This window comes from Podarcis erhardii, assembly GCF_964252035.2.
Source record: "Podarcis erhardii genome assembly, chromosome: 1".
Lineage (NCBI taxonomy): Eukaryota > Metazoa > Chordata > Lepidosauria > Squamata > Lacertidae > Podarcis > Podarcis erhardii.
Window position 1 is genome coordinate 129887854 of NC_138497.1, and position 25606 is coordinate 129913459.

Genomic DNA, 25606 nt, shown 5'->3' on the forward strand with positions numbered 1-25606 from the left:
TTATATACATTATTTACACAATGGGCCGCACGTGATTGGCTAATTCTGGGATTCTCCTGTAGGCCAATCAGGTTGCGGATTCACTTCCACCTGGAGCTGGATTGGTTGGCTCCTGCGGACCAAACATACTGCTGCATTGTTCTAGGACCAATCAGACTGCTGTATTCTGAACCCTATTGTTCTAGGACCAATCAGACTGCTGCCTTTTGGATCCTATTCTACTCAGTACATAACACCCCCTCTATCTCAAACAGTTTTAATTTTATAGCACTTCAAAGTTTCGTGAAATCTGTGTTTCTGTCCCTCCTGAGATCCTCAGCCTTGTGTGCATTTTATATTTTTTCTCCATAACCAATGATCAGATCTCTTTGAAATTTTGCACAGAGCTCAATAGCATGATGAAATTTTACACAGAGCTCAATAGCATATTTTTCAGGGAAAAATACACTAACACTCAATTTTTTTTATAAATGCCTAAAAAAATGTATAAATGTAGTTTTTTTGGTGGAAAAATGAGGTTTAGAAAACCTAAATTTTCAGTGTGAGGGCATGATGGAATCAAAAGTTTTTGATGGTGAAAATTATTGCAAAGACATGCTCTTTCTCAACAAAAAATAAAATTTACGGGTCTCTTATGTCTTCTCAAGAGGAACAGAAACACAGATTTCATAAAACTTTGAAGTGCTATAAAAAATTTAAGGTTTTTTTTTTTCAACCATAAGGGAAGGGTGTACACCAAGTTTCATCAAAATTCGAGATGGTGGGTGGCGAAACCCTTCTTTTTTGCATTGATTCGATGTGGAATGACCCTTGTGCAACCAGTCAAGCAATAAAGAAGCTCTTGACTTGGAGAATTTGAGTATCACTCCTATTCTTGTCCTCTGCCTCCGGGGAAAACTGCTATAAACAGTAAGAAGTGGTTTACTGAGGTGCCACCACCCAAGCAGAAAAGCGCAGAAGTGTGTGGATGGTAACTTCTAATACAAAGGCCTCCATCCCTTATGAAGGAGCATCATGGGAACAGCTGCAAAGGAGGCAGCAACTACATGCCTCCCAGTAACAGATAAATTAGGCGAAAGACCTTGTGCCTAAATTGTGTAATTAAATGAATGGGGTGTGCTGTGCTGATTGGTTTACTGTCATCCCAGGAGCTGTAGATCTCGATGCCTTGACCGACGAGAAAGAAAGGAAAGCTTTAGAGGGGATGATTAATAATTTTGGACAAACACCTTGTCAGCTACTCAAGGTAAGTCCTTTGGCAGCAATAGAGAACACAAGTTTGCTATCCAGGCTATTTCCTGCACTGAAACACTCCTTTTGGATATTCTGTGGGTGGAGGGGAAGCGAGGGGAAGAATATATTGTTTCTGGTGTGTGTGTGGGGGGGGTCCAAAGGCACACAAGGCCTTTGAGTCTTGTCAAAATTAAGTTGGTCTAGCTCTGGTCAGGGATGCAGGTGGCGCTGTGGGTTAAACCACAGAGCCTAGGACTTGTCAATCAGAAGGTCGGCGGTTCGAATCCCTGTGACGGGGTGAGCTCCCGTTGCTCGGTCCCTGCTCCTGCCAACCTAGCAGTTCGAAAGCACATCAAAGTGCAAGTAGATCAATAGGTACCACTCCAGCGGGAAGGTAAACGGCGTTTCCATGCGCTGCTCTGGTTCGCCAGAAGCAGCTTAGTCATGCTGGCCACATGACCCGGGAGCTGTACGCCGGCTCCCTCGGCCAATAATGCGAGATGAGCGCCGCAACCCCAGAGTCGGTCACGACTGGACCTAATGGTCAGGGGCCCCTTTACCTTTACCTTTAGCTCTGGTCAGTGCCTGGGAACCACACGGTCACCACCTTGAGTTCCATGGCGGGAGAAATGTGGACTGTAAATGTAGAAAAACAAATAAATATGCAGAGTTGAAAACTTAAATTTGGCTAGAGAACCCCGTGTGAGTGTATATGTTTCATCCTGCCATCATTGTACTGGATTTACTAAGTTATTCTCCTAGGCTCCTTGCAAAATATGCTTGCCCAATAATTAGGCATGCCTAAATTCCTAGTAACTTTGTTGCCAGGTGTGAAGAAGGCTTCCACAATTGCGACTTTCCCTGCTATTTATGTTTTACCCAGGAGCCGCATCCTGCAAGGCTTTCTGCGGCGGAAGTGGTGCAGAAGCAGACCAGAAATGAAAACGCCGCATTTCACCTGTTCCAACATCTCCCTGAATTGAAGTCATTCTTCATTGAGGTAACATCTTGACAACATTGCATAAACATGAATTTAGAGAGAGTCGGCTTGAAAACAACGGGGTTCTTTCTAGCTAGGCCAAAATCTGCAGCCATTCTGCCTGTCTTGCTCGTTGCAAGGTTACCTATCTGTGATGCATGCAGTGTGTTCAAAAGGCTAGGGCTGGTCTCTTATAAGATTAGCTTGGGGCCCTGGCACTGTTCCACAAAATCAATGAGTGTTAGTCCTGACCTTTCTTCACTCACCATGCCTTCTTGCAAGGCGATTAACAAAGCAATGGTTCTTCAACAATTTCATGAGACTTGTCATGTCGTTCGGATGCCTGGTTACTGTCTTCCAAAGCAACTACTCTATTCCAAACTTAAAAATGGAAAGCGTAATGCTGGTGGTCAACAAAAGTTTTAAAGAGGCAAATCTCAAGGCAAATCTAAAGAAAAATGTAGTATAGACACAGAGAACTGGGAAACACTGGCCTGTGAGCTCTCCCGTTGGAGAACAGCCTTTACCAAAGGTGTCATGGGCTTTGAAGACACTCAAACTCCGGATGAAAGTTAGAAACGTGTGAAGAGGAAGGCACGCTTGGCAAACCCTCACCGTGATCAAATCCCGCCTGGATACCTATGTCCCCACTGTGGAAGGACGTGTGGATCCAGAATTGGCCTCCACAGTCACTTACGGACTCACTGTTAAAACCAGGCATAGCAAACTCGGCCCTCCAGATGTTTTGGGACTACAACTCCCATCATCCCTAGCTAACAGGACCAGTGGTCAGGGATGATGGGAATTGCAGTCTCAAAACATCTGGAGGGCCGAGTTTGCCTGTGGCTGGTTAAAGCCATGTTCATGGAAGACAATCTACGAGTGATCGCCAAAGAAGAAGATACCCAGTCATTATCTCATATGGACATATTTGGGATAGAGTGGCAAGGAGAATAACATTGCTGAGGAGCATACCTTTCCTACACTTCCTTGCCTTGTGCCTTTAGGATACATGAGCCCAAGACATTGGTTTTCGACTGGTGGGTCAGAAACCTGCAGCCGGACTCCCAACTCCCATCAGCTCCAGCTAGCATGACCCCATTGGTCAGCGATGATGGGAGTTGTAGTCCAGCAGTATCTGCAGGGCAGCCAATTTCCCGTCCCAGCCATTACTGGGATGCAGTCTGACCCAAAGCAGATCTCAACAGCAACCCTACAAGCGGAAGGGGGAGAAAATGAGGGTGTGGATCCCCAGTTGCATGGTTGGGATAAAGGTTGACCCTTGCTCTAAAAATGTTGGAGACTGCTGTACCAAAAGGATTTGCACAACTTGTTGATATCATGGGGAGCTTTGCCAAATACTATCTGCCCAATGTCATTCAACTGTTGCCAACTGAAATTATTATTTTTTTTCCACCCACCCACTCCTCTCTCTTAGGGGATCAGCGATGGGATACCTATTGTTAAGTCCATTGTCCCCAGGAATCAGTCACGTTCTTTCATGTCACAAGGGAGCCCAGAGATTTTGGTGAGTAGGATGTGACGAAGAGTGCTGTTGTTGTTGTTTGGGATTATCAACTGAGTTTGATAGTGATTTGTATGCTCTTAAGCCTTAAACGGCTCAGGACCGCAATACAGTGGTGCCTCGCAAGACGAAAAGAATCCGTTCCGCGAGTCTCTTCGTCTAGCGGTTTTTTCGTCATGCGAAGCAAGCCCATTGACGGCTTAGCGGTTTAGCGGCTTTTAGCGGATAAGCGGATAAGCGGCTTAGTGGCTTAGAAAAAGGGGGGGAAACCCGCAGGAACTCGCAAGACATTTGTGTCTTGCGAAGCAAGCCCATAGGAAATTCGTTTTGCGAAGCACCTCCAAAACGGAAAACTCTTTCGCCTAGCGAGTTTTCCGTCTTGCGAGGCATTCGTCTTGCGGGGCACCACTGTACCTCAAGAACATCCTCTTCCCATACGAACCTACCCGGACCCTGAGATCATCTTCTGAGGCCCTCCTTCATGTACCTCCTCCACGTGAAGTGTGGAGGGTGGCAACATGAGGACAGGGCCTTCTCTGCAGTGGCTCCCCGTCTGTGGAATGCTCTCCCCAGGGATGTTCGCCTGGCGCCTTCATTATATACTTTTAGGTGCCAGGCAAAACCCTTCCTTTTTAACCAGGCCTTTGCTTGTTCTGATCGACATCCTATGCTCTTTTAAAGTGTGTTTTTTTATGGGGGGGCTGTTGGGTTGTTGTTTTATTTTTATTATGTATTTTGTGGTTTTATATCTTGATTTTATTTTGTGAACTGCCCTGAGACCCCCAGGTATAGAGCGGTATATATTTAATAATAATAATAATAATAATAATAATAATAATAATAATAATAATAATATAATTAATAATAATAATGATGATGATGCCATTTCCCTATATAACTGTGAAAAACCACAAACATGGAGTGTTCTTTCAACTGAGCTCATTTTGCCCTGGTCTGAAGCACTTTCACTCTCTTCAAGTAGATGAGATTATTATTACAGTGCCTAGTAAATGGCAGTAAAGATGCATCTCTACCCTCATATTATTATTATTATCATTATCATTATCATCATCATTATTATTACTGCTACTACTACTACAATCTAAACAAGGGGGGAAGTGGGGGGGAGAAGAGAAGGAAAATCAGCTGTTCTCCTCCTTGATATTGATCGTTGTATAAATGTAGCTAGTTAGACGCACTGCTTTAATCATTGACCGTTTCTCTGCTTTTTCCCAATGCACGTTCTTCTGAAGGTAACAGTGAGTCAGAACTGCGTCATTGGAACTCATGGGTGGTTGCCTTACGACAGAAATATCTCCAACTATTTCACTTTTCTGAGAGATCAAACTGTGACTAATCCCAAGTGAGTAAAATAAGAATAAAGTTCATTTTCTGGTCTTTATCATGCCATGATTCAGGAGGACTTTCGTCAGACGTCTGAAGTGTTACCCTTGGTTGTAAACAACACAGATGTAGGTACAGTGGTACCTTGGGTTAAGTACTTTCGTTCCGGAGGTCCGTACTTAACCTGAAACTGTTCTTAACCTGAAGCACCACTTTAGCTAATGGGGCCTCCTGCTGCCGCCATGCCGCCACCGCCCGATTTCTGATCTCATCCTGAAGCAAAGTTCTTAACCTGAAGAACTATTTCTGGGTTAGCAGAGTCTGTAACCTGAAGCGTATGTAACCTGAAGCGCATGTAACCTGAAGCGTATGTAACCTGAAGCACATGTAACCTGAAGCGTATGTAATCCGAGGTACCACTGTACAGAGGGAAAAAATGTGTATTAAAAGCTGGTGTCATGCAGTAGTTAGAACATGGACCATAATGTCTCAGAGCCTCTACTCAGATCTATGCTCAGCTTTGAAACTCACCAGCTTTGAATGTATTTGAGTGGTTCAGACATAATGCCAAGCCATGTGGATAAGCAACGAGAAGCCTTGGGACCACACCTTCTGTTATTCTTCCCACTCCCAGTCATGGTTTGAGGCAAACCACAGTTTCCATTTTGTCTGAGCCATCAAACTATGGCCAGCTCTTCATGGTCACCTTTATCTTAGTCACTTTGATAAGAGAGTCACATCTTGTGACCTGCCATAGTAAAAGGCCTTTAGCTAGTATGAGAATAATAATGCTCATTGCTGAGATTAAATATAGGCAATGAGCTTTGGGAATTTCGATAAATTACGAATTGCTTCCCTGTCTTTTGCATAGCTTTATTTCGTTTTCTGTATTTGTGCGGGTGAGTTTAATGAACTCATATATATCTTGAAATTATGTTATTTGAGCTGAGCATTCTAGGTAGTGGAAATTAATGCCTTTGAGGAGGCAACGCAGACCTTAACGTAACCCATTGTTTGCAGAACACAACGAAGCGTGAGTGGTCCTTTTGTGCCAGGACTGGAGATTACACCCAAGTTGTTTGTAGCATCTCACGATGCAAAGCTGCTATTTAGTGGAGGCCATTGGGACAACAGCATCAGAGTGACGTCACTCACGAAGGGGAAATTGATGGCACAGCATATTAGGCACATGGGTAAGTCATTTCTGATAACGGGGAATGGGAGAGGGAGCATAGCTGTCAACTTACAGATTTGAAAATAAGGGGCCAGCAGCCTCGGAAATAAGGGATCAGCAGCCAAATAAGGGATTTTCAGAGCACAGGTATGTTCAAGTTCTGAGCCCCTCTGAGCCAAAGGCAGAAAGCCCAGCTAGCAGCCAAACAAAGCCTCAAGCGGTGGTTCCCACAGCACAGCAACCCAGCAAAGGGGATGCAGCAAGGAAAACCACCATCACCTCTCCGCTGGGAAGTGCTGAGCAAAGGTGAGTCCCCAGGCAATGCGGCCGATTTGATTGGCACAAGGCATGCAAGCTCCACCCCGCAGTCGTTCTTAGACTCCTTATTGGGTGAGCACCGCAGCCAAGCAACACAGTTGGAGCCTCCCTCCTCCCTGGCCGGGAGGGAGGGAGGGAGGGAGAGGAGCTGCTTCCTTTGAAACCTGGGAAATTTAAGGGACATCATCAATAAGGGACAGCAGCGGGACACAGCGCTGGGATAAGGGACTTTCCCGCCAAATAAGGGACGGTTGACAGCTATGAGAGGGAGAGGTGGGTACTTCAGTATGTTGCTTTGATCAATTAGCAAGAGTCGTGCACAAACTAGAAATGCAAAAGGAAGCCCCTTATGGAATGGATTCCCCCCTCCCTCCGGCGCAGAGAATTAGAGCTATCTCTGCTGCTTCGGTGCAATAGTACTTCTGCTTCCCAAAGTGATCCTGCTAATCTCATTCGATGATTCGGAGCCCAGATAGCCCACCAAGGCATTGGTCTCCCTGTCTTCTCTCCCCCCTGCCCAATTTATTTTTATTGATTTTCCAAATTATTACAAATCAACTCAAACCAAATTAAATAACCGTATTATTTGCTCTATAAGACTCACTTTTTCCCTCCTAAAAAGTAAGGGGAAATGTGTGTGCGTCTTATTCAGGCTGCGCAGCTATCCCAGAAGCCAGAACAGCAAGAGGGATTCCTGCTTTCACTGCGCAGCGATCCCTCTTGCTGTTTTGGCTTCTGAGATTCAGAATATTTTTGTTCTTGTTTTCCTCCTCCAAAAACTAGGTGCGTCTTGGTGCGTCTTATAGAGCGAAAAATACAGTAATACAATTTAATACAATACAATAATATTAATACAATAATACAATCAGGTTTCCCACTCCTGTTCCATCATCATTTCCACTCCTGATCATCCTCATTTCCTCAGATAGGCACATCATTTCTTATTTAGAGTCTTGCTGACACCCTTTACTCGCTGTTAAACCATTCTTCCAGCTGGCTGCTTTGCAGCGTAGAACCACGCACCTGTTTTTGTAGAAGCTGGCACGCCGCAGTCCCTTTTAAATTGCATTTTGAAAATTGGGAACGTATCTTGCTGTCCTCAGCTAATCACTTTCCTTCTCTGTTCAGATATAGTGACATGCCTGGCTATGGATTTCTGTGGAATCCATTTAATTTCGGGCTCAAGGGACACCACTTGTATGATATGGCAAGTTGTTCAGCAGGTAAGTTAGCTTCGGCAACCAGCAATGGGTTGGGAAGCAGCAAGGGGGGGGGGAGAAGTGTTGTGACCTTGAGGTATGATTGTCTTAAGAGCAAACTCATGCTTTCTGTGGTTGCTGAATTATGGAAAAATGTGCGAAATGTACAGGAGCAACTTGGGGATCTGCGATGGACGTGTGCCAGCAAGCCATTGGGATAACGGCTGACAAAGTAGGCTCTGGTGCTTGAAAGCTCATGTTAAGGTGCCAAAAAGACTCTTTCTTAAGATTGGCTGTTAACTCCTTGGAGCGTTCTGCTGCACATTGAAGGCGCAAATCTCTTGTTCGCACTTTCGATGCTTCCTGCAAGGAACAAGCAGTTTTAAATGTGACAAAATGTTGCCTGCTGCCCTATATTTCGAATTGGGTCTGAAGGATCCCTTAAAGAGCATGACTCACAGTTCCTTCGTTTATTTTTATTCAAGATTCCGATATTCCCTTCTTCCTCCAGCCTCAAGGAAGTCGATAGAGAAACCATCACAGAAAACAACACATCGTTTATACCACAGAGTCGTAGTTTTACTGATATTTACTAATATCAGTAAAACCCCACTTTAAAATAGTTTATCCCGTTCTGAGTACTCCAGCTTTTTTAGGAGTGTGGTAGCTGCTTCACAAGGCTATGTTGATTTTTTAAAATGATGATCTGATTTATTTTAAATCACCTTTTCACAGAGAAATGAGTGATTCCCCCGGGCCTAAGGGCAAAACCACACTATTTTTATTGTAAATCACTCTATGTGGGGCTGCCCTTGAGACTAACTCAGAAACTCCAGCGGGTGCAGAATGCCGCAGCAAGACTCCTTACGGGGTCCTCGCTGCGAGATCACATTCTCCCGGAGCTATACCAGCTGCACTGGCTCCCAGTGGAGTACAGGATCAGGTTTAAGGTGCTGGTTTTAACCTTTAAAGCCCTATACGGCCTAGAACCCTCGTACCTACGGGACCGCCTCTCCCAGTATGCCCCACAGAGGACCTTACAGTCTTCAAACAAAAACATCTGGGAGGTCCTGGGCCACAGGGAGGTTAGGCTGGCCTCAACCAGAGCCAGGGCTTTTTCAGCTGTGGCTCCGATCTGGTGGAACGCTCTGTCACAAGAGACTAGGGCCCTATAGGACTTGACATCTTTCCGCAGGGCCTGCAAGACAGAGCTGTTCCACCAGGCCTTTGGTCAGGGTGCAGCCTGACTCCTTCCTTTGGTTGCCATCAATTTGAGGTTCCACTGTATATACCAGCAGTAGTCTGATTCAAAACACGACTCTTACCAGGATTATATGTTGCAATCATTTTCTGTACATTGATTTTGTGAGAAATTGCTTTGTTATGCCACGAGAAAAGCAAAAGGAACCACTGATTTAGAAATGACTGTTTGACTAATAGGTGCATCTAAGCGCATTGATGTTTTGAAAGGGCCTTCTGTATGGTTAAAATATATTATTATTATTATTATTATTATTATTATTATTATTATTATTATTATTTATACCAGGGAGGCGTTCCTGTAGGCCTGGCACCTAAACCGTTGCAGATTCTGTATGGACATACCAATGAAGTTTCTTGTGTTGGCATTAGTACAGAACTGGACATGGCTGTGTCAGGGGGCAGGGTGAGTTCGCTTGCTATTTCTCCAACTACACTGAAAGCAAATAACCGTCCTGTGATTTAATTCTCAAGTCTTGGGCGACCTCGTCCATGTGCTTCGTTGTTACCCCTTGCATTTACGCTCGCGAGTTGTGTTTTTAGGCTGCACTACTGCTAGGCAGACTTAATCTGGGAATAAGTCCCAATGAACACAGCGAGATTTAATTCTGAGTACGTATGTACAGGATTGTACAGTTGCATGTTCAAGATGTGACGTCCTTCTTTAAAGGGAAGGGACGTTTAAAGAAGATTGGGAAATGTTTATTGAATATATGGGGGGAAATGCTGCACGTTTGAAAATGTTGGCAGCATTAAGATAAATTCAAACAGTTTTTTTGATGGATGTAATAATGGAATGCTGAATGGTTTAGTTTATATAAAATATGCAGGGATTTATGTTATGCAAAATGAACCATGGAAAGAGAAGAAGGGAAGTCATTGGTATTTTAAGGTTGTTTAAATACCAGTGTGTGTGTGTGTGTGTGTGAGAGAGAGAGAGAGAGAATGTATGTGATGTCCTTGGCACTGGGTCTTAGGATTTTGGTTTTTGCTTTTGCTTTCGTATTTATTTCTAAAATCATTCCTCCTCCTTTCTTTTAAAGTGAAGGGTGGAAAAGGAACCTGGTGTATCTGATGAAATAGAAATAGAATTTATAGAATCGAAACATGCACACACATTGCAGATCAGGGAAAACCTAAAACAGCCCCAAACCTGTCAAATGATAAGCCAAGCAATTAATTGATACTGTACAGGCGGAGCCAGAGCAGAAGATGGACAAAGGCAACTGATATTTTCCACCCTGATGTGTTCTACAAGGGCTGAGACTGCTGAGAAAGGATGCCACCCCCTGGACCGGTTATAAGTCAGGCAGGAGGGCAGGCAGGTCCATGGGCAGGGGCACGTTAAGGATGGTGGGGCTGTACCCCATTATTGGACCAGCCTACACTGCCTCCCCTGTGTGTCTTTTTTGTGTGTGTTGCTCTATTTCTAACAGAGCCGCTCTCATCACTGGTATTCTCAGTTCAAAACATCCCTGTTTTAAATTGAGTTTTTAAACACCCCTGCCTGTACTGCTGCCGTGCAGAATGCTTCACATGGTTCCACATATGCTAAAAAAAGTACACCCGGGTTGAAACCTGAAGGAGTGTCTCTATTCCCCCTCCAATAATTCAGCCCAGACACTGAGGTCCAGCTCTGAGGACCTTCTGGCAGTTCCCTCCCTGTGAGATGTAAGGTTACAGGGAACCAGGCAGAGGGCCTTCTTGGTGGTGGCGCCTGCGCTGTGGAACGCCCTCCCACCAGATGTCAAGGAAATAAACAACTACCTGACTTTTGGAAGACATCTGAAGGCAGCCCTGTTTAGGGAAGTTTTTAATGTTTGACATTTTACTGTGCTTTTAATATTCTGTTGGGAGCCGCCCAGAGTGCTTGAGGAAACCCAGCCAGATGGGCGGGGTATAAATAAATAAATTGTTGTTGTTGTTGTTAATGTCTTAGAACACTTTTTGAATGCGTGGATTTTTCTTTCTCCCTTCTGAACAGGACGGCACTGTGATTGTGCATACGATTCGGAAAGGTCAGTACGTGAAGACTCTGCGGCCGCCCTGCGAGAGAGCTCTCTCAATCACTGTCCCAAATCTTGCTGTCTCCTGGGAAGGACATATTGTCGTCCACACCAGTGTAGAAGGAAAGACAACTCTCAAGGTATGGGGACAGCCAGACTCACAAAGGCCTAGAAGCATGTGTCTTGTTTTATTTTGCTTCCAGGCTAGGGTGGGGTTTGGAGAGGGAATCAGTGGTAGTTTTTAAGTCAACTGGGCACTCTTAGGCCAATTCTTACCTCCCCCCCCAGCCTGCCCCCTCCTAACCTATTTTTATACAGTGATACCTCTGGATACGAACGGGATCTGTTCCAGATCCCTGTTCGCATCCCGAAGTAAACGTAACACGCGATTGCGTGTCTGCGCAAGCCGGATCGCGTTTCGCTGCTTCCACGCATGATCGTGACATCATTTTGAGCGCATGCGCGAGCAGCGAAACCCGTAAGTAACGCTCTCCGTTACTTCCGGGCCGCTGCGGAGCGCAACCTGAAAATATTCATCCCGAAGCTACTACAACTGTATTGTGAACCATCCTGATACCTTTGAATTAAATAATATAGTCATACCTTGGTTGTCAAATGCCCTGGAATTCGGACGTTTTGGCTCCCGAACGCCGGAAGTGATTGTTCCAGTTTGCGAATGTTCTTTTGGAACCCGAATGTCTGAAGGGGCTTCCACGGCTTCTGGTTGGCTGCAGGAGCTCCCTGCAGCCAATCAGAACCTGCGATTTGGTTTCCGAACGTTTTGGAAGAACGGACTTCCAGAACAGATTCCGTTTGACTTCCAAGGTATGACTGTAATAATAATGATGGCGATGATGATGATAATAATAATATCCTTCTTTCTGAAGCTCATGGGCTCAGATTCTCCCAACAGTGTGTAGTACACCTAGCACGAATTGAAGTTTATTTATTTATGTAAGAACATAACCTTTAAAACCACCACATCGCTCTTTCATATGTGGTGGACATGTAAAAAGGTAAAAGTGTATTGGCAAATGATTTATAATGAATTGGAAAAAAATGTTTCAAATTACTTTCCCAAAAAACAGGGTCCTTTTTGTTGGGGATAACTCAGACTGAAATTCTCAGGTGTCAGAAAAGGTGATTTATGTATGCAACAACTGCGGCCCGTGTTTTGTTAGCCCCCAAATAGAAAATGAGCGAAGTCCCAACCCAGAAAGATTGGCAACTTAAGTTGACAGAATATGCACAACTTGCAGACTTAACATAAAGAATAAGAAAACAAGAAGAACATACGTTTAAAGAAGATGGGGAAATGTTTAATGAATATATGGAAAATAATTGTGTACAGCTGAAAACACCGGCAGCATTAAGATAAATTCACCGGTGTAAATAACGTTTGATGGATGGAAAAAAGGAAAACCGATTGGTACAGTTGTTGTAAAATATGCAGGGATACAAGATATGCAGAATGAACCATGGAAAGAGAAGAAGGGAAGTCATTGATACCTTAAGGATGCAAAACGGTTACGTGAAATTGTAAAACACAAAATGAATCAAAATTATGTTTTTAAAAAAGAAGCACAATTTAAAATTGCCGCAGGCTGGTGTGAGCAAAAGGTTCGCTTTTCTCTCTGTCTCTCTCTTTCTCACAGTATTTATCTGCCTCTGTTCTGAAGAAATGCCTTCATTATGCAGTCTCCTGCAATCAGTTCTGCTTTGTTTTTCTCAGGATAAAAATGCACTACATCTCTATTCTGTGAATGGAAGGTATTTGGGCTCCGAGAGCCTGAAAGAGGACGTGTCGGATCTGTGCCTGGCTGGGGAATATATTGTCATGGGGAGCCTACAGGGATTTCTATCCATACGAGATCTCCACAGGTAACGAGAAAGGTTGGGAGGGGCAGGAAGTACTGTATTTTTTGCTCTATAAGACTCACCCCCCCTAAAAAGGATGGGGAAATATGTGTGTGTGTTATGGAGCGAATGCAGGCTGCACTGCTATCCTAGAAGCCAGAAGAGCAAGAGGGATTGCTGCTTTCGCTGTTCTGGCTTCTGAGATTCAGAATTATTTTTTTCTTGTTTTCCTCCTCCAAAAACTAGGTGCGTCTTGTGGTCTGGTGCGTCTTATAGAGCGAAAAATGCGGTACTTCAACTGAAGCTGCTTCCATGGCTGGGGCTGCCAACCGCCCAGCGTTCCTTGGTTCTCGACTTAAAAGTTTAAACGTGAACCAACTGTTGACGTTTGCTTAGCCACAATCCCAGCCCTCGGGGCCGCCGAAATAAATTAAGGGTTTTCTTACTATTTGCTGGCGGGAAGGTAAATGGCATTTCCGTGCGTTGCTCTGGTTCGCCAGAAGAGGCTTAGTCATGCTGGCCACATGACCCGGAAGCTGTATGCCGGCTCCCTCGGCCAATAAAGTGAGATGAGCGCCGCAACCCCAGAGTTGGTCACAACTGGACCTAATGGTCAGGGGTCCCTTTACCTTTATCCCTATAATTCCCCAAAAAAAAGCTTCTCTTCTTTCCGTTTCAGTGCGTATAGAGTTCTAGTTGCTGTTGTCACATATTCAAATATGTGACAGATATGCAAATATATGTCAAAAGGTCCGTCCCCCGTCCCCCCTGCTTTGAAACCATCTTCGTCCTTTCTGACGTTGGACCTCCCACAACCATAAGGCCTATCAGTCAATGTCAATATTCTCCCTGTATCCAGACATCCTCGTCTAAAATAAACCTTTGGCGCATTTCTAGGGGTTGCTAACCAGGCTGTTCTGTTTCCATTTATTTCAGCCTCAGCCCCAGCACCTCCCCGTTGGCCATGCGGCTGCCGATACGCTGTGTGTCTGTGACCAAAGAGTCCAGCCATATTCTGGTGGGCCTCGAGGACGGCAAGTTGATCATCATCGGCGTCGGGAAACCGGCAGAGGTAAAACCTACCCTCAGGAACTTTATCTACCGAACGGTGGGCAGCTCGCTTATTTCTGCTTTCCAGCTGGGCAAGCGATCGCCTCTCTGGCAGGGCAAACGTCCGAGCAAGCTTGAGCTTTTCGAGGGGAAGAAATAGTTTTCGAGATGTTCTTGCCGTTTCTTTCCAAAAGGTCTTCTGCTGGAAACAAGAGCGTAGAAGGGAACAATACATTGGGGAGCTGGGGCAGAATCAGGCGTGTGCCTGGACTAATATAGAGGTTTTACCATAGCTGAGATTACAACTTTCTGCTGCTTGCTAGATCGGGAAACCGTCTGAACTGAACTTGCCTGCTGTATAACATTTCATTCTAAACACTAATGCACCACTCCTGTTTGCAAGTTACGGAATTTGATTTCGGAAGAACGCTGAACAGACAAGGATGAACTCCTGCGGATTTTTCTTTGTTTTTGCTTTACTGCATTTGGGTTTGACCTTGAAAGCTATAGTTATAAGCACCACCGTATCCTTGCCCGTTAAAGTTTAAAAAAGGGCAAATGCTGCTATTTTGTTCTGTGATGGCTTTTAAGCTGTTGTATTCAAGTATCACTTGTATAGCGTTCATCAGGCACTGCACAAAAACAGGGTCTTACCGAACTTTTTTTTAAAAAAACACAACTGCACCAAAGTATTTCGGTGCCATTGAGGAAAGATGCTGACATAAGCTTTGTGGACCAGTGGAGAATGCCACATTGCATTGAGTTTGAGAGAATTTCACAGTGATGCCTAATAGGGCATTCCTAAGTCAAGCAAACCTCTGGACTAACATCTCCAGAAGATGCTAGGAAGTAACTGATAACTATCTCCGATTGATTCCTGAAGATCATGTGAAAAAAGCTCTGCAGTTTTTTTCTCCTATCTCAAGCGTCACACGGTTTGAGCACTCCACAGATTTCTGAAATGTTTTGCACCGCTTGCCTCTGGTCCAAACTTAAACCTGTGCCTGAGCCATTGGTTTGCTGAAGTCAAAGGCAACCAAACATTGCACTAGCAGTATTCCTTTCTCGTATGTTATATTGTATTGATTAGGTAATTGCTAGGCCCCACAAAAAGCTGCTCTGGAAGGCAGAACACTGGAGGGGGCTTGGAGGGATTAGCAAAAGTTGCTTCCATGACTGGAAATCTCTGCAGGATCTTAGCCTGTTCTGTATCTGATTCCAGTCTAGTGTGTGCTGTTGAGACCACAGATATTGATCTGCCTTTAACCTCACCAGCATGATTTGGCCATACATATGTCAGCATAGGCTTTAACTTTTATGTATTTATGTCAATATACCTTACATGTTTTTTTAATAGTGATTCTTGCACTAATTATTTCACCTGAGCAATTTAAATGTGTACAGATTTGGTGCAATGAATGATCTTATTTTTGCTGCTGCTGTGCAGAATCGTCTTCCTTCTGATTCATTGTCAAGCGTTTTAGTTTTCCTGCTAAAGCATAGCATTTTGCTAGCTGCATTTCTGTCCTCTGCTTGTTTGGAATGAAAGTGAGCCCCATTGTGTTCCATGAGACATATTCCCTAGCAAAAACCTAAAACTGATTTTCTTCTCTTACACTGGACTTTTAAAAACTGTGTTTATTAAAAACACCAAACCAACAACCAACACCACAAAGCCAGAGATCTAAATTCCATTTTTTCTCTGATTTTAAAGGAAGGCCACAGTTCTTATAAAACCACTTGACATTAAGGCCCCATAACAGTCAGAAAGCACAAGACAGACATCCATGTTGCTTTGCTTATTTGTGTGCCCTAAAATTGTCCAATCGCTGAATTATTTTAGGAATAAATTGCCCATTATGTTTTGTTTTGTGTGTGTGTGTGTGTTCGCGTGAGCTATATCTTGTGCTGTCTGTGCTTTTCCAGAATCTCCTGAAGTTTTTATTTAATTTATTCCCCTTATCCGCTCCCTCCCCTTCTTTTTGTTTCTCTCAATTACCCGAAACAGATGCGTGTGGGACAGCTGTCTCGAAAATTGTGGGGTTCAAGCAAACGCATCAGCCAGATTTCATCAGGAGAGACTGAATATAACACGCAAGATTCCATGTGATTTCTGCTCCTGCCTCCTCTTGGGGAATTCCACACATTTATTTAATCTTCTGATTATTTTCCAATCGTATCTTTCAACTTGCTCAGTTACGTTTGAAGCAACAGCACAGTTTCCACAGCAGATAGGGGGAATAAGCCCATAGCACCTGTCATTTTTGTAATTGTGTTATTATGTTAGAATTGGGCGAAATAAGCTGATTCAATATTATTTAAGCTAATTAATTGTTTGTGAGAGATATGTATGCATTCATATATGTGTATATTTGTGTGTAACATGTTTGTTTGTACATATATGTGTGTGTTTGACACTTAACTGACATTCGCAGGTTAATGATGGCAATCATGGGTAAGTTCGTTGAATATCTGAAAAATTGATTTCTATAAGCCTTTTGCATACATGCTGGTGAATACCGACAAATATTCTGAGGTCAGCATTCACTGGTATAAAAGCTTTTGAACACTTGCCAAATTTGTCTGGGTTATGTGACTGTCGTCATCACCAAACCGTTGACATTGACTGTAACATAATATATATTTATATAGGTTGTGATCCAGTAAATTCATTTACTCGTGCACAAGCAAATGGGTATGTGCATAGCTAGTTTGTTGCTGCCCCATTCTGTGAACTAGCTTGTTGTTTAAAAATTGGCCTTGGGAGATCAAGGAGTGTTGGCCAAAAAAGAAACAGAAGATCCAATTTAATACCTGAGCAGGACATGGGCAGTCTTTTGGATCTTAACCAACGCCTCTAAATTTCCTGTCCGTTATAGACAAACACACTTCCTTCTTTCCCCTCCAAAGGTTCCATAGTTCCAGAAATCTAAAAATGAAAATTATTCAGACTCAGCTTGTGGGGTGGGGAGAGTTTTCCTTGCGCCCTTCAGTTGAATTCTGCAATTGAGGTCAGAATTGTATCGAGCAGCTGGGAACTGTTCTTCTGGCCGTGCTTCCGTCGTCCAGTTTTGATGCCATGCGTTGGATTGTCAGTACGTTAAAAACGAATGTGGACCTGGGAGACGCGGGGAGCAGGCCTGCTACTCTGAACCATTACATGTTGCTGGAAATTAAAATTGAGAGGTAGGGTCATTCTGAAAAGAAAACGTGCGATATCTAGGTGCCTGATCCAACAATTCCAGTCCTTTTTGCACAATAGCAGATTTTTACACAAAGGGATGGCGGTTCCAGGTCCAGCGCATGCAAACAGTGCTTAGTGTGGTGTTCAGAGATGCTGTCTCCAGCAGCAGGGAGTTGTGCATGGCTGAAACCCACCTGCACACTCCAAAAAGTGATCAGTGGTGTACTATTGTTGCCGATCCTTTGGTAATGGGGAAGAGATGGTTGTGCACAGGGCTGTGTCTTTTTTGAAGGACATTTCAGGTACAGCAGAAGTAAATGGGAGAATCTAAGCGCTACCTGCGTTTTTGTTATTTCTTTGGACCACGTGGGAGCCACGGTTTCCTACGCATGGAGCGCCGTAGTTTTGGGTGAGAGCTGAAGGATCTGTTTGCTTGGGATTCCAGAGCGTCCTTTGATGGTTAAAGCCAGAGGCCTTGGTTTTCGACCTGAATTTGCATGGGGAAATTTTGACCTCCAGGGCAAAGTCTTACGTTGTTGTTGATGGTGAGGACGTTGTTGTAGGGCTTTGCTCACTTGCTTGTTGGAAGAGTATCGTTTAAAACACGGTCTTTTATGGAACCGGTCAATAAGTTGTTGTTTTATTATCATGCTCTAATGGACTATGTGCAAAACTGGTTGAAGTGAGCGGATCACTTTGCTCAAATTTCTTTCCAAGCTGGAAAGATGTTGAACTACATGAGAAATACAAGCAATTTTCAGTTCATTCCTTGACTTTTGTGCAGATGTCTTTGGAAATTGGGTAATTTATTTCCGGGATGAAGAGCCTTTGGCCTGCCAGATTTTGTTCAACTCCCAACCCCAGTCAGCACAGCCAAAGATCCAGGATGATAGGAGTTTTTAGTCCAGCAACATCTCTGCAGGCCACAGGTTTCCCATGTCTTCTGATTTATTTATTTAAAGGATCAATGCTCTTGTTTTGTGCTCTTTAACAAAGGTTGTTAAAAAAAAAGTATTTAGTGGGTTTGTTTTAATAAATCTGGCTCGGGTGTGTAGAAATTCTGATTGGAAATAACTTTGCTGCTTATTATAGGGATCAACTGGGATTTCAGGGATTAAAGCAATTTTCACACACGGCTGAAATTGAGAATGTGCTTATACAATGTGGGAGCAAGTTAAAATGAAAGCAGTCGTTATTGTAGCAATACCAAAGATAACCTGGAAGTGTTGAAACATTTATGAATGTGAAACTGGTTCATTAAGATTTAAAAGTGAAGGAGTATTGATGAATTATTCTGGAATGAGTCACCTTTTCTTTTTTTAATTCAAAAAACTAGGTGATGTAATTATGCGGTTACGGGTGGGTTTCTACAGTGTATTGCTTGGGGGCATTATGTTGATGGTTATTTTGGATTTTTTTAAAAAAATAACTGTAAAGAAATGTCCGGCTGGTAAACAAAGACTAATTCAGGGGAGCAAACTAGAGAAATTGTGGGAACTGTTCGCATGCTTATTCTTTCTCCAGCGATATTTGGAAGGCCTCCCAGCAAAACTCTGAGTAACTTACGAGTCTTCTGACTTTTGAAGAAAATAATCAAGGAAAGCCAACATGGGGGCCTCACAATGTCGTTGGATGCATTGCCATCAGACCAGGCCACTGTTGCCAGTGGTTGGGGAATGATGGGAGTTGCAGTCCGACAACGCCTTGAAGGCATCACGTTGGCTGTGGGTCAATGGAAATATTGGGCACATGGAAATGTATCCGTCTTCGATCTGTGTAGAACTTCCCTCCAGAGCCCTTTCACGGAGAATGGAAGCCTGGTTTGAGAAGTAATGCTAAGCCAAACCATGGCTTAGCTCAGGCATAGGCAGATTCAGCCCTCTAGATGTTTTGGGACTACAACTCCCATGATCCCTAGCTAACAGGACCAGTGGTCAGGGATGATGGGATTTGTAGTCCCCAAACATCTGGAGGGCCGAGTTTGTGTATGTCTGGCTTAGCTTAAGGGTAGGGCAGTAGTACCCTTAGGAGAAGAAGCCAGCTGCTCTTCTTATGGAGAATACTGCCATTTCATCATCTTCTCTTGCAGTCGTGGTTTGGCTTAGGGTTACATGACGGGTGTGGGATTTCAGGTTCCCCACCTGCGCTGTAACTGCCAGGTCTGTGCCATGTGCTACCCCAGTGGCATGGGTCATACCAGGAAACCAAATGCTTTGCTGGCCTCTCTGTAAACTCCTGTACAGAAGCATTCAGGTTCCTCATGCCACTTCGTAGCATGTTAACGAAAAGTCTTCACTTTGAGAACACTAAACAGAGCTTTGAAAGCAGCAAAAATGGCATTTTCCCGAAATCTGGCAGCACCGTGCAAGAGCATGTAGGGAACATAATGATCATTGTTGACACGAGAGGAGCAGGGCCATTTTGTTATTGACTTTCCACAATCCCCTCTTGCTTGGCTGCAGACATGCATGTTCTTCTCGACTGCAATGCTACAAGGAAAAAGAACACGGAGGGTGTTCTTGTACTGCTCAACGGCCGTTTTGAATATCCCAGCTTTGCTAATTAGCAACCTGCCCTGGAAATTGTGCTGCTATTTAAAACCGATTTTTCTAAACAGAAAACAAAAATTCATTTACCACGTGCCTCTGCATTTGCTTAAAACACCACAATTAAAATAGAAACAGGACACTAAGCCTTATGTATATATACAGGCAAATGATAATCACATACTGATTATTCTGATAGTGCAATTGTGATTACAAATGGGTTTTTAATGCCAAAAAATGCCTTCAGATTTTGGGTGGACGTATTTTTGATATATTTAGGTTCAACTAGTCCTCGTGTAACAACAGCAAATATTTCTGTTAGTCTGTGCAATACCTTTCCTCTTTTTTGGGGGGGGTGCTTCTAAGGTTAAATAATACACTGTGTTTTTGACGGTAAGGTTTAATAATTTTAAGTCTGTATGTATGTATATTGGCTAACACGGAACTGATGTACAGCATGGTGGGAAATGTTCTAAAATTTGCACTTTGTAAGATTTACAGATTTGTAATTTAACCCTTTTTAAAAGGCTTGCTCAACTTGTACATAAAATTGTCAAATTAGGTTTGTATATAATGGGTCTGCAGCCAATTAAATAAAATTGGACGTGTGTTTAGCCTCTCTCCTTTTTCATTGCCCAAAAGCACTGTGCCTGCATTCAAACATTTGCATGGGCACCTCGGCTGGATTGCAAAATGGGACGCTCCACATGCAAACAGGGGCTGTGCAAACAATTCTCTTTAGCCAATCTGTTGTTCAGCAGGGATGGCAGACGACAACTTGCAAACACGGCTGGAAGTGTCCTGCCCAAGCCCAGGGATACCTTCACATCTGATACGAACCTATGCATGGCTTGCACACACCCACACTTTTAGCCCTTGTGTGTTCCGATACATGCCTGGGAGAAAAAGATTTTTGGCCCTGGTTGAGCTGCAGTCTACGCAGAAACTATAACTTCTGCTATGGGAACATTTCCTCGAGCCAAAATAGCTGCTGGTGGGTGAGGGGGAAGCATGTGAGAATTAGAGAGTTGCTGTGAAAGAATGCACAACTATATTTAACAACAACAACAACAACAATAATAAATTTTATTTATACCCCGCCCTTCCTGGTTTAAAAACCAGGCTCAGGGCAGCTAACAGCAAATATAAAACATGGATTAAAATGTGACTTAAAAACAGCATAAAATACAACATAAATGCACCATCAATTTCAATAAAATTCAAGGGTCATAGGCATGGGGGAACCCTAGTCAGTAAACATCAAATGATCACCAGGGCTAACTGGCCAAGTTGGTCCTACTAGGGCCAGCAAGGAGACCAGGGAAGAGTTTAAATGTGGGGTCCCAGAAGGGTTTCTTCATAGAAGAGGAAAGGAAAAAGGGAATAGAGGAGCAGGCTAATTCAAATTGAAGGCCAGGCAGAATAGCTCTGTCTTACAGGCCCTGCGGAAGGAGATCAAGTCCTGCAGGGCCCTAGTCTTGTGGGACAGAGCATTCCACCAGGTCGGAGCCATCACTGAAAAAGCCCTGGCCCCGGTGGAGGATATTACAGTGGTGCCTCGCAAGATGAAATTAATTCGTTCCGCGAGTTTTTTCGTCTAGCGAATTTTTCGTCTTGCGAAGCACGAAATCCCATAGGAATGCATTGAAAATCAGTTAATACGTTCCTATGGTCAAAAAAAGTCCAAACAAAGCCAAATTTGGTACAAAAAGAGTTTATTAACTGCTCTTTAAAGTCACACCTACTGTAAATAGCATTTCAAAAATTGAAGGAACAATAAATTAAGTTTATAAACATGACAGAAAAACATTTAAAAATCAACAAAGTGTACAGTACATTTTCTAAGACTCTGGGGGACCACTCGAAGAACGTTCCTCTTCCACTCTTTGCTTCTTGCTCAAGAACCTGTCCATGGTCTGCTGCTTCATCCGCCTTTTCAGCACCTCCCTGAAAGGCGCCATGACCATCGTATCATAAGTGTTCCCAAGGTCATGTGCCACGTGCTTGTCAGGGTGGTGCCGATCTGCAAAAGCCTGCACATCCTTCCACTTCAGGCAAATGTCCCTCAGTTCTTTGGAGGACAGCCGTTCCTCAGTTGCTTCCTCCTCTTCCAGCGAGGCCTGCTCCTGCGCAGCCTCTGCCTGCAGTTCGACCAGCTCCTGGGTGGTCAGCTTGTGGTCGTGCTCCTCCACCAGCTCGCTGACGTCCTCCTCTGTGACCTCCAGGCCCATGGTCCTCCCCAAGGCAACAATGTCCTGCACCACTGTTGACTCTGGTGCATCAGAGTCACTTGGTGCCACACAGTCCGGCCACAGACTGCGCCAAGCGCAATTCAAATTTCTCTGGCTGAGCCCGTTCCAGGCCGTGGTGATCATCTTCAAGGAGGTGACGATGTCGAAGTGGTCCTTCCAGAATTCCCGCAGGGTGATGGTGGTGCAATCAGTCACCTCGAAGCATCGCCTGAAAAGCTCCTTGGTGTAGAGTTTTTTGAAATTGGCGATGAGCTGCTGATCCATCGGCTGGAGCAGTGGTGTGGTGTTAGGCGGCAGGAACATGATGTTGATGAAGCTGAACTCCTCCAACAAGTCCACCTCAAGGCCTTTAGGATGAGCAGGGGCATTGTCCATCAGAAGCAAAACCTTCAGCGGCAGGTCATTGTCCAGCAGGTACTGTTTGACAGCAGGGCCAAAAGCAAGATTGACCCAGTCCACAAACAGCACACGTGTGACCCAAGCCTTACTGTTGGATCGCCACATGACACTCAGCTGCTCCTTGTCGATCTTGTGTCTCTTGAAGGCCCGTGGGTTCTCCGAGTGGTACACCAGCAGGGGCTTGATCTTCAGGTCGCCGCTTGCGTTGGCACAGAAGAGCAGGGTCAGATGGTCCTTCATGGGCTTGTGGCCAGGCAACTTGGCCTCCTCCTGTGTGATGAAAGTCCTTTTGGGCATCCTCTTCCAAAACAGCCCGGTCTCTTCGCAGTTGAAAACCTGCTGTGGAACGTAGCCCTCCGTCTTCACAACTTCCAGGAACTCTGCTGCAAACTCTTCAGCCGCAGGAACATCAGAACTGGCAGCCTCTCCATGCCTGACCACACTGTGGATTCCAGATCTTGCCTTGAACCGGTCAAACCAACCTCTGCTTGCCTTGAAGACTTCTGGCTCGCCTGAGGTTCCTGGCTGTTCCCAGACGAGGTCTGCGTGCAAGGCCTTGGCCTTCTCACAAATGACGGCCTTAGTCACTGTGTCCCCTGCACGCTGCTTCTCTTCTAACCAGATGAGCAGCAACTTCTCAACCTCCTCCAGAACAGCTGGGCGGTTCTTCACGATCCTGGTGACTCCCTTGGCTGCATCAGTCGCCAGGATCTTCTCCCTCATCTTCAGGATGGTCCCGATGGTCGATGGATTCCTCCCGTACTCCCTGGCGAGGTCCGTCACACGCATTCCGCCGTCGTGCTTCCGGATGATCTCCTTCTTCATTTCCAGTGTCACCTTCTCCTTCTTCCTCTCGCCGGCCTCTGCAGCAGCGGTCTTCTTGGGTCCCATGGCAGCACAGCTCCTACCTTCGTAAACTCTCTCACACACAAAAAAAATCAGTGCTGTGCTTCAAATCCAAAAAATTCAAAAGCACCCAGCCACCCACCACACAGAAATTCAAACCCAGAACCAAGTCCTTGAATCCCAAACACCCCAACCCAAAATCCAACCCCCCCCAAAAAAGTTTTAAAAGTTTAACTTACCAAATGGATGCAAAAGAAGTTCTGGAAAAGCTTCAACAATCAATCACCGAAGTCTTCAGAAACCTCAAATGGCTGTAAAAGAAGTTTTGGAAAAGCTTCAAAAATCACCAAAGTCTTCAAAAACCTCAACTGTTCCCCCCGCCACCCACCCACCACACAGAAATTGCAAACCCCTCCCCAACTGTTGCAAACCCCTCCCCAACTGCTGCAAACCCCTCCCCAACTGTTCCCCCAGCCAACCAGCACACAGAAATTCAAACTCAGAATTTTTTTAAACAAAACAACATGGCCCAAAGGTCACAGAGAAACAGAAAAATGCAGGAAAAAACCCCCACAAGCTCCCAGATTCCTGCAAACCCCTCCCCAACTGTTCCCCCAGCCAACCAGCACACAAAAATTCAAACTCAGATTTTTTTTTAAAAAAAACAACAACATGGCCCAATGGTCACAGAGAAACAGAAAAATGCAGAAAAAACCCGACAAGCTCCTAGATTCCTGCAAAAACCTCCCCAACTGTTCACCCAGCACACAGAAATTCAAACTCAGAATTATTATTTTTTTAAAACAACAACATAGCCCAATGGTCACAGAAAATCATAAAAATTCAAAAAAAACCCCCCACAAGCTCCCAGATTCCTGCAAAATCCTCCCCAACTGTTCTCAGAATTTTTTATAATAAAAACAACATGGCCCAATGGTCACAGAAAATCATAAAAATTAAAAAAAAAACCCACAAGCTCCCAGATTCCTGCAAAAATCTCCCCAACTGTTCCCCCAGCCACGCAGCACACAGAAATTCAAACTCAGAATTTTTTTAAAAAAACAACAACAACATGGCCCAATGGTCACAAAAAATCAAAAAAATTCAAAAAAACCCCCACAACCTCCCAGATTCTTGCAACCCCCCCCAACACCAAGTCCTTGAATCCCAAACACCCCATCCCAAAATCCAAAAACCACAAAAAAATGTTTTAAAAGTTTAACTTACCAAATGGATGCAAAAGAAGTTCTGGAAAAGTTCTGGAAAAGCTTCAAAAATGAGCAAAGTCTGAAAAAAGGCTACCAAACCGCGTGCTAACAGTTGCTCCTCGAAGTCAAGTCGTAACTGCAGCTGTTCAAGCAAAGCACCCTTGGTTTTAACGGTTTTAAGACAAAGGAAAGAAAGTCGCAAGACATTTTCATCTTGCGAAGCAAGCCCATAGGGAAATTCGTCTTGCGAAGCAACTCGAAAACGGAAAACTCTTTCGTCTAGCGAGTTTTCCGTCTTGCGAGGCGTTCGTCTTGCGGGGCACCACTGTATAGGCTAAAGAAGCCAGAATATCTAAGATAGTATAGAGTTGCACTGTGGGAAGCAGTAACTTGCCAACATGCACCAGTAGCTTCTGGGTCCGTCCCCCCCTTCCCAGATAAGGCCATTCTTGTTCTGCTAAGCAAGAGTCTGCTTGGAAGTAGACTTCTCTTCAATTGACGTTACAGCTTACCTGGACTCGCTGTCACCAGGAAACTGAAGCCCGCTCCAGGGTCATTGTCCTTCGGGGTGTTCCCTCTGTACCAAAGGAAGAACGAGGCAAACTTGAAGTTACTAATGTACATAACTGTTAAGACTGAGCGTGTTTCTTGGAGGACACTACTGGTTCCCTATCCAGTTCTAGCTTTAACCCCTCAAATGTGAATTCGCTGGTTACATGCTGGTGGAGAATGATTTGTGGCTCGGCTCCAAAGAACACAAAACACCCAATGTGAGCTGTAGTCATATGGGTGGCACTGTGGTCTAAACTGCTGAGCCTCTTGGGTGATCAGAAGGTTGGCAGTTCGAATCCCCGCGACGGAGTGAGCTCCCACTGCTCTGTCCCAGCTCCTGCTAACCTAGCAGTTCGAAAGCAAGCCAGCGCAAGTAGATAAATAGGTACCACTGCGGCAGGAAGGTAAACAGCGTTTCTGTGTGCAATGGCACAGTGTGCCATTGCGCCTGAAGCAGTTTTAGTCATGCTTCTCCACATGACCCAGAAAGCTGTCTGTGGACATACACCGGCTCCCTCGGCCTGAAAGTCCATAGTCGCCTTTGATTGGACTTTACCGTCCAGGGGTCGTTTACCTTTATATCCACGGCTGCTATGCCCATCATGCAAAGTCTCATGATACAATGAAAGATGGCAACAGCAAGCTTTTATTTACATCCGGGGTCGGCAAAGTTT

At 44.5% G+C, this 25606-nt stretch overlaps 1 protein-coding gene across 4 annotated transcripts in view; it reads left to right on the forward strand.

The window, feature by feature from the left end:
* Positions 1-20289, forward strand: part of NBEAL1 (neurobeachin like 1) — a 149940-nt gene extending 129651 nt beyond the window's left edge. For 3 of the 4 annotated variants that reach the window (XM_081850394.1, XM_081850396.1, XM_081850395.1), the window contains 11 exons: positions 1149-1246; positions 2117-2233; positions 3651-3740; positions 4991-5100; positions 6102-6274; positions 7702-7796; positions 9322-9438; positions 11017-11178; positions 12771-12919; positions 13832-13967; positions 15954-20289. In XM_081850394.1, the coding sequence (XP_081706520.1) occupies positions 1149-1246; positions 2117-2233; positions 3651-3740; positions 4991-5100; positions 6102-6274; positions 7702-7796; positions 9322-9438; positions 11017-11178; positions 12771-12919; positions 13832-13967; positions 15954-16055 (1349 nt within the window). In that variant the 3' untranslated portion in view covers positions 16056-20289. The remainder of the gene's footprint in view (positions 1-1148; positions 1247-2116; positions 2234-3650; positions 3741-4990; positions 5101-6101; positions 6275-7701; positions 7797-9321; positions 9439-11016; positions 11179-12770; positions 12920-13831; positions 13968-15953) is intronic. The other variant, XR_014153462.1, reaches the window with a different exon arrangement.
* Positions 20290-25606: the final 5317 nt, after the last annotated feature.